General features: G+C 52.4%; 1 protein-coding gene across 1 annotated transcript; it reads right to left on the reverse strand.

The window, feature by feature from the left end:
* On the reverse strand, positions 1-2982 carry ZBTB12 (zinc finger and BTB domain containing 12). Its single transcript, XM_055390087.2, has 2 exons — positions 2734-2982; positions 1-2222 (listed from the first exon to the last, which is right to left on the reverse strand). The coding sequence occupies exon 2, from the start codon at positions 2200-2202 to the stop codon at positions 823-825; it is 1380 nt and encodes a 459-aa protein (XP_055246062.1). The 5' UTR covers positions 2203-2222; positions 2734-2982; the 3' UTR covers positions 1-822.
* Positions 2983-9278: the final 6296 nt, after the last annotated feature.

Consider the following 9278-nt stretch of genomic DNA (forward strand, 5'->3'; position numbering starts at 1 on the left):
AAACAAAAGCAGAAAAACTAAAACCCCAAACTCCAGAAAAAATCCTAAAAAATATGTTTTTTCTTAAAAAATACTGTATGTCTCTACTCCTCTCCCTCCCTCCCAACAGCCCTTCTTGTGTTCTTTCTTTTCTAAGTGCCCTATCCCCCCCACCCCCATGACTATCCATTGTTTCTTGCTATTGTACCCCCACTTCCCAATATCTACCCAGGATGCGCACCCCACGTTCTCTTACCTGGCGTCTTACTTTGTTCTCCCTCAAATTTCAGCAAGCCTCATACTCGCAGTCTCATTTCCCCAGCATGCAAGAACTGTCTCCCACTTCCTTTTCTGGGACTCAGTAATCTTTTCCCCTTACCACTCCCTCGCCCCAGGTCTATTCTAAGCAGGAGCATGTCCTCCTGCCAAATTCCCTCCCTGTTCCCACCCACCCCCCAACCCTTCTTATCTCGAGAAATGTCAGAACCTTCCCCTGGGCAGCCTTAGCCAGGAATAAAACATTTTTGTCTTCCCTCGTTCTATAGGACCCTTTTCCCTCCCTCCACATATACATGCACTTCTAAGAGAAGGAAATCTTTCTCTGGGACCCCGTATTCCCCTGGCCTCCAAGAACCCTGTTCCCAGCTCCAGCTTCTTGCACTCTCAAGAGCAAGTCTTCTCTCCAAGGAATCATCTTCCCTCTCTCAGGATGTGTGCATCTGCTCAGCCTCCCACTCTTACCTTTCTGCCCCAGACCCCCCACCCCCCAATTCTCCTGGGCCAAAGAGCCCTTTTCCCACGCAGCCCAGGGGCCCCAGCCTCCTGGCCTCCACGCCTGCGCGGCTAGCGGATGAGGACGTTGATCTCGGCCACACTGGCCTCCAGCACGTTCTCGGCCGTGGTCTTGCCGTGTTGCTCCTTGAGGTGCCGCCTAATGGCAGGCTTGTGGGCGAAGCGCACGTCGCAGTAGGAGCAGCGGTAGGGCCGCGCTCCCGAGTGCAGGTTGAGGTGGTCGTGAAGGGTGGACTTCTGTGTGAAGCACTTGCCGCAGATGCCGCACGAGTGTGACTTGACACCACGATGCACGTTCATGTGGCGGTTGAGGTTGCTGCTGTGGTTGAACTGCTTGCCACAGCGAGGGCACATGAAGATGAAGTGCTGCGCCCGCATGTGGAAGACCAGCTTCTCCACGCCCTGGAACACTTCCGGGCACTTGGTGCACTTGATGTTCTTTAAGGGGTTTCCACCTGAGAAGCCCCCAGGCAGGGGTCCCCGGCTGCCCCCCGCCCCCAGGCTGCCCCCCGCCCCCCGGGCAGCCATGGCCACCGCTGCTGCTTCCATCAGGCCCGAGGTGGCCCCCACGCTGGCCCGGCCTCCGGGAATCAACAGCAGGCCCTCCCCTTCTGCATCTTCCGACAGGCTATAGCAGGCCTTCACCACACCCTGCGGTGGGGCTACAGTGCTGGGGGGCACGCTGCTCTGGGCCAGCTCCCCAAGGTGGCCACCCACGGAGCCTCCAATACCCAGACCCCCTCCCAGGCCTCCAGGGGGTTTGAGCCGGTGTGCCACCTCCAGGGCCGACTCCACCTTGACGATGCAGATGTCAGACACGTCCTCGTCCTCATCCTCATCCTCATCCTCGGCTTTCAGCTCCAAGTCCTCATCCAGTGGGAACTCCAGCTTCACTGGCCGCAGGAGTGGAGGGGGTAGAGGAGGTGGGGGTGGGGGCTTCGGGGCTGGCTTTGGGGTTCTGGCTGGAGGGAGGAGGGACTTGGTGGCGCTGACGCTGCTCACAAGGCTAGCCTCACTGACCCCATCCTCTTTGAGGCCTATTTTGGGCTCAATGAACTGGCTGAGGGCATTCCGGCATTTCTCCACCACGTGCTCCATCTGCAGGTAGGAGGCGGCTGTAAGGTAGTTGACGATGTCCCTAACAGCGAATTCCAAGGCGCCTGTGTAGCAGGAGAGGAGCAAGTCGGCCACGATGCGTGCACTGTGCATCAGGGAGACCTGCAGCTCCGAGCTGGGGTTCAGCAGGAACTGGTCCCGCAGGAAGGGTGAGCAGGCGGCCAAGATGACCTTGTGGCCTCGAAACTTGAGGCTGTCGGCCACAATGGTCACGTCGCAGAACCGCTCCTCTGCCCGGAGCTGGTTCATGTTCCGTAGCGTTGCGGCCTCGTGGCCGGGCAGCTGGAAGCGCAGGACTTCCACCCCAGAGGCCATTGTGGCGGGGGTGGGCAACCCTGGTTGGGAAGGAAACCGGTCAGAGACAAAGGTCTCTGGCTCTCCGAAGCCAAGGCTCCAGGACCCTCGCCCCCATTCTTGCCCAGCCCCCCGGCATCCGATCTCCCGGTCTTCAGATCTCTTCCTCAGTTTCCCCAACCCTGGGGAGGTGCTGTCCCTCTGAGAGGAGGGAGGCGTGGTTCTCGGGGGCGGGGCAGCGGCGTCCACACCCCCCAGCCCAGCAGCCCGCTAGGATGGGGCGAGCCCGCGCGCCCACGGTGGAAGGACGGAGAAAAAGGGGGGCCAGAGGCCTGGGGCTCTGGACTCCAAGGTGGCCCCGGTTGCAGGCTCTTCTCACCCCGCCCCCTTTACCGGCTGCCTCATTCCTCCGCCCCCCCCTTACACGTTTGCACGCGCTTTTCACGTCCTCCCCCCCGCCGCCAGCACGCACCGTGCACGCCCTGCCCCCACTCTCAGAGCTCCGTGGCACGCCCCCCCAGCCCCACGACCCTGAGTGCACGCTCCTCTCACCTGGCCCGGTTCCGCGCGCTGTTTTTTTAATCCCTTATTTTCCCCACCCCCCCCGGGGCCGGCAGCGCCCCCCACACACGGGCAGGGCCTGGGCAGCGCGCAGGCGCGGGGATGCACGGGGCGCGCGCGCGCGCGCGGGGCCGGCTCCGCGTGGGCGTAATGGGGGAGGGGCGGGGGTGGCTCGTGCCGTGTGTTCCAGGCCTCGCGCGCGCGGCGGCGGCGTCGGCTAGGACTCGGGGAGGAGGAAGAGGGGAGGGAATTAAAGGAGCAGGATCCCCCCTTCCCGACCCCCCTTTCTTCACCAGCACCCCCACGCGGTTAAAGGGCCGGACGGCCTTGCCTCCTCTTTGGCCGGGATTATTTGTCCGCCAGAGCGGAAATACGTTCCACACCCCCCTCTTTCTCGCTCCCCCTCCTCTGTGCCTCCAAGCCCCGCGGCCAGTTTGCGCGTGCGTGCCAAGTGCCGCGCGGAGGCCCGCTCACTCGGGCCCGCCCCCCAATCCCGGCTGCCCATGGCGCTACTCGCTCCGCGTCCCCGCGCGCCCCGCCCGCGCCGCATCCCGCAGCGCGCGCGCGCACCCGTTCTCTCGGCTGCGGGCGCTGCCACCTGCTCCCAGGGGTGGTGCGTCTCCGGTCCAGCTGTGCCGAGCGCTGCCCTGGGTGCATCCGTGGCACCTCTCAGGGCTCCATCCGCCCCGTGGCTAACAGAGTTGTTGGTAGCTATTACCCACGCCTGCCTCCTCTGCTGAGTGTGCTCACAGTTGTTCCAGACACATTCCCAGGCTTTTCCAACTCTTGTAAAGCTAGTAACCGCCTCAGCCCTTCAGGCCTGAAATATGATTTCACTTTCCACAAAGCCAGACGATCCAGTGCCCTCAACTTTCCTCCACTCCATGTCAGTCCTTTAAAATCACACCCGCCCTCCCCTCCATTCTCAGGATTGATCCCAACTTCTTGCCAAGGCAGTCGCCCTCCGCTTGTGCTATCGATGACCTTGCCCATTTCACCTTTAGTATATAATTAACCCTAGGACTAATTTTAATGATGTGATTTATTATGTTAGTATGATTCTACTCTAATCTTCCACCGCTCCGTCCCCCTTATTCCTCACCTCTCCTCCAGACTGACAAGGTCCAGCTCTAAACAAAACTTCCCTTCAACACTGCGCCCGGGTCTTCTCTTTCTCTTGTCTCTCTCAGACTAAGTTACAGCCTCCACAGCTTCAGCGACAGCACTTAGGAGCGTCTTGAAGGCTGGTGCCTTCCCTTCCACTTCCTCGTACCTACACCCACTTCCCCACCTATCCAAGTCCGCGTGAAGATGCCACTGTTTCCTGCCAATTGGATTTCTTTTTTACGTCCTTCAGGAGACTAGTGCGTTTTCCTTACATTTCAATTCTGATGAAGTTTCTTATTATGTGTTCAATATCTGGTTTCCCCATTAGACTATAAACTTCTTGGTTGCAGGAATTATGTTGTGGGTTTTGTTTTGCAAATAAAAATCATGCAATAGGGAGGGTGTGGTGGTTCACGCCTGTAATCCCGGCACTGTGGGAGGCCGAGGCAGGTGGATCACCTGAGGTCAGGAGTTCGAGACCAGCCTGGCCAACATGGTGAAACCCTGACTCTACTAAATATACAAAAATTAGCTGGACGTGGTGGCAGGTGCCTGTAATCCCAGCTACTGGGGAGGCTGAGGCAGGAGAATCGCTTGAACCTGGGAGGTGAAGGTTGCAGTGAGCCTAGATTGCGCCATTGCACTCCAGCCTGGGCGACAGAGCAAGACTCCTTCTCAAAACAAAACACCAAAAAAGATCATGCAACAAATGATTGTTGAAGTAATTCCTCTTTGGCTCAGCCAGCATCCACCCATAAAAAGTTTGTTCTTGAGCTGAAACTGAATTCTTGAACTCAAGGGATGCTGTTTGGCAGGAGGGTGGAGGCAGCGTAGACAGCGTTTAGGTGGTACCTTGACTTTTCGCCTTTTTCTTTTAAATTCTCTGATTTGTATGCCCGCACCCAGGTCCCTCTATTGAATCTAAGAGTCTGTTCTAAACTGCTCTCTTTGTATTTAGGCCTTGTAGATTTGAGGAAGAACACCTGATTTTGTGTCAGATGCACCTAGGCTTAAAGCCACATTCCTAGGAGTTTCTGAGCCTACTCTGGCTCAGAAGGCTGCCAGATTCGCAAATCATTAAAAAAATAAAATAAAAGCCCTATTCCTGTACCAAATGAGGCCCACTGGGCAAGTTACTTAATTCTCTGAATCACAGTGTCCTTATCTTTGTCTCCCCCACCCATCCTTAGCTCATGTGAAAGCATTTTTATCTTGAAGGCCCTGATCTCTCACAGGGCTAATGTGAGGTTTAAATGAGCCTGGCATGCAGTAGTTGCTGAGTAAACAATAGCTCTGTTCTCCTTTTCCTAATCTGGGAGACGGACTATGAAATTTTCAAAAGAATTTTATTTTATTTTAATTTATTTATTTAGCTGGAGTTTTGCTCTTGTCACCCAGGCTGGAGTGCAATAGCACGATCTTGGCTCACTGCAACCTCCACTTCCCAGGTTCAAGTGATTCTCCTGCCTCAACCTCCCAAGTAGCTGGGATTACAGGTGCCCGCCACCATACCTAGCTAATTTTCGCATTTTTAGTAGAGACGGGGTTTCACCATGTTGGCCAGGCTGGTCTCGAACTCCTGACCTCGGGTGATCCACCATGCTCAGCCTCCCAAAGTGTTGGGATTACAGGCGTGAGCCACTGCGCCTGACCCAAAAGAACTTTAAAAATTCTGTTTTTCTGTCTCATCTCTTCTTTTCCACATTGCCAAACTTCTCAGAAGAATAGTTCACATTCCAGCGAGAGCAGAAATACAAAAAGCTGTCAAGTTAAGAATTAGAGTTTGTAAAATTTTGTTTCTTGTCCCTTTCTTGCTACTTTTCCTTTCTAGGAATGTAGATGGGACAGGGGGCCTAATCTCAGCCCATGGCTCAAGACAGGTAGTCCTTGGTGGCAGGTGGAGTTGACAGCCAATGAATCCTTCAAGTGTCCAGCCCACCCAGTTACAACTCTGCGTAAAAACAAGCAGAGGTGCACAAACTCTTTTCCAGGTAGTCTGGTGGAGAGATGATGTGGAGCCATTTCCCATGCATCCCATCCAGGGGGTTTACAATCATCTAGATCCTTGTCCCTTCTTCCCCAACTTCTGCCAGTATAAAACCAGGGGCTTTCCTGTCCTTAGCTTGCAGTACCAAATGCCTTGGTGTGGTGTCAAGAACAGATAAATTTAGGAGATACTTTTAGGATTTTTGGGTCAGGCTCCGTGGTTCATTCCTGTAATCCCAGCACTTTGGGAGGCTGAGGCAGGAGGATCCCTTGAGCCCAGCAGTTTGAGACCAGTCTGGGCAACATAGCAAGACCCCATCTCTACAAATAATAAGAAAATTAGCAGGGCATGATGGTGTGTATGTGCTTGGGATCCCAGTTACACGAGCGGCTGAGGTGGGAGGACTGCTTAAGCCCAGGCAGTTGAGGCTGCAGTGAACCATGATAGTGCCACTGTACTCCAGCCTGGGCAACAGAATGAGACCCTGTCTTTAAAAAAAAAAATTAGGATTCTTAGTGAGCTTTAGAAATAAAATCTGGGCTGGGCACTGTGGCTTATGCCTGTAATCCCAGCACTTTGGGAGGCTGAGGTGGGAGGATCACTTAAGGCCAGGAGTTTGAGACCGGCCTGGGCAACAAAGCGAGACACCTGTCTCGAAAATAATAAAATAATAAATAAAAGTAAATACATTTTTTAAAGGAAATAAAATTTGACTAGGGATGCAAGGAATAACTAGGAGACAAAAGGTCCAGGTTCCAGTCCATCTTGAAGTCATCAAGGCTCCCCAGGTTTCAGTATTCTCTTTAATAAAATGGAGGGATAACTCTCTGAAGTATTTTCCAGTCCTATGAGTCCATAGCAGCTTACTTTGAAAAGGGGTGTTTATGTTTGTGGGCATGTCTGAGAGAAGCTAGCTCACAGCTTAGAGCACTACCCTTGGCTACTCATAGAGGTAAGGAGTGGCCTTGATGATCCAAAACCGTAGCAAACATCGGACATTTGTCTAAGACATTCAAAGTATTTTAGGCTGTGGGCTTACTTTTTTACAACGATGCTTAGCACGTACTAGAATAACCATATTTCCTGAGCAATCTATAGGAAAGGAAGAGGTAAGTCAGCCTGGACTTTTAAATCCAGAGGCTGATGAAACTGTCTTGCATTACAACAAAACCTCCAACTTCTTTCTCTTTCTCCTTTGATCTGCACTCAGCTCTGCCCTCAGCGCAGGAACCCTGGTAAAAACTGCAGGATGTTTTGGCAATGTTGGAAGGGGCTTACTGCTTGGGGAAGGAAGCCATGTGAAAACAAAGTGCCTGCACCACTCCCATCCATCTGCAAAACCACCTTTTCTAAACTCCCATCCATCCCCCTTGACTGCTCCTCAATGCTGGCTCCTCCTCCTTCTTCAGAGCTCGTTATCCCTAGCTCTTCGGAGCCCTCTCCCAGCCTCAACCAGCCTCCAGACAAACTCTTCCCTACCCCTCCTACCTCGGAGGGACTTTACTCCCTGCAGCCCACCACCTTTGCCATCGTCCAAGTCCTCCACACACCCTTGCTGACTCTGCCCAGATCCAGGTCTATCTGGGGAAATGGAGGCAGACTCTCCCAGCACCTTGTGAATTCCAGACAGAAAAAGACTCTTCCACTTCTCGACAAACATTCTATCCTCTGAGCCTCACCAAGTCTGCTCTGCTACCCTATGTCATCCTTGCTGCTTGAGCAACTGACTTTCGGGCCTGTGATACCTGCCTGGATCAGGTTGTCCTCCCCAGGTCTGCCTGTGTCCCTGCAAATGACCTAATCCATATCTCAAGTTTAAAAAAAAAATTGTTCATTTTATTTTATTTTTTTCATGGAGTCATTCGTGAGAGCAGAAATACAAAAAGCTGTCAAGTTAAGAATTAGAGTTTGTAGGACCGGGTACAGTGGCTCACACCTGTAATCGCAGCACTTTGGGAGGCTGAGGTGGCCGGATCATTTGAGGTCAGAAGTTTGAGAACAGCCTGGCCAACATGGTGAAACCTCGTTTCTACTGAAAATACAAAAAAAATTAGCTGGGCGTGGTGGTGCATGCCTGTAATCCCAGCTACTCAGGAGGCTGACACAGGAGAATTGCTTGAACCTGGGAGGCAGAGGTTGCAGTGAGTTGAGATCACGCCACTGCACTCCAGCCTGGGTGACAAGAGTGAAACTCTGTCTTAAAAAAAAAAAGCAAAAAAAAAGCATTAGAGTTTGTAAAATTTTGTTTACAAACTCAAAATTCAAAGTTCAAAATTCAAAATGTAGTTTTGTTCAAAATTCAAAATGTGTAAGTACAATTCCAAATTCAAATTGTAAAGTTTTGTTCAAAATTTAAAAAATATAAGAGGGTACAAGGCTGGGTGTGGTGGCTCACACCTGTAAACTCAGCACTTTTGGGAAGCCAAGGGAAGAGGATCACTTGAAACCAGCCTGGGCAACAAGGCAAAACCCAGTCTCAGAAAAAAAAAAAAATAGCTGTGGGAGGTGGTGTGGCCTGTGGTCACAGCTATTCAAGAGGCTGAAGTGGGAGGATTGATTCAGCCCAGGGAGGAGAAGGCTGCAGTGAGCCTTGTTCGCACTGCTGCACTCCAGCTTGGGTGATGGCGCAAGACCCTGTCAAAAAAAAAAAAAAAAAGTGGTTTCTTTTGCTCAGGCTGGAGTACAGTGGTGCAAAGAAGGCTCACTGCAGCCTCGACCTTCCTGGACTAATTTATTTATTTATTTTTTAGACAGAGTCTTGCTCTGTCGCCAGGCTGGGGTGCAGTGGCACAATCTCGGCTTACTGCAACCTCCACCTACCAGGTTCAAGTGATTCTCCTGCCTCAGCCTCTGGAGTAGCTGGGACTACAGGCGTGCGCTACCACTTCCGGCTATTTTTTTTTTTTTTTTTTTTTTGAGATGGAGTGTCGCCCTTGTTGCCCAGGCTGGAGTGCAATGGTGCAATCTCAGCTCACTGCAACCTCTGCCTCCCAGGTTCAAGCAATTCTCCTGCCTCAGCCTCCTGAGTAGCTAGGATTACGGACGTCTGCCACCACGCCCAGCTAATGTTTTGTATTTTTAGTAGAGATGGGGTTTCACCATGTTGGCCAGGCTGGTCTCGAACTCCTGACCTCATGATCCGCCCACCTCAGCCTCCCAAAGTGCTGGGATTACAGGTGTGAGCCGCAGCAACCGGCCATTTTTTTTTTTTTTTTTTTTAATTAAAAGTGGCAAGACTGGGTCTTCCCGTGTTGCCCAGTCATTGATCTTGAATTCTTGGGTTCAAGTGATACTCCTGCCTTGGCCTCCCAAAGTGTTGAGACTACAGGCATGAGCCACCGTGCTCGGCCCAGATAAATCTTTTATAAAAGTTAGAGTCAGTGGATACAGCAAATTTCATTGTTGTCTTATTTTAAGAAATTGTTGGCTGGGTGGGGTGACT

Source organism: Gorilla gorilla, chromosome 5 (genome assembly GCF_029281585.2).
Source record: "Gorilla gorilla gorilla isolate KB3781 chromosome 5, NHGRI_mGorGor1-v2.1_pri, whole genome shotgun sequence".
Classification (NCBI taxonomy): Eukaryota; Metazoa; Chordata; class Mammalia; order Primates; family Hominidae; genus Gorilla; species Gorilla gorilla.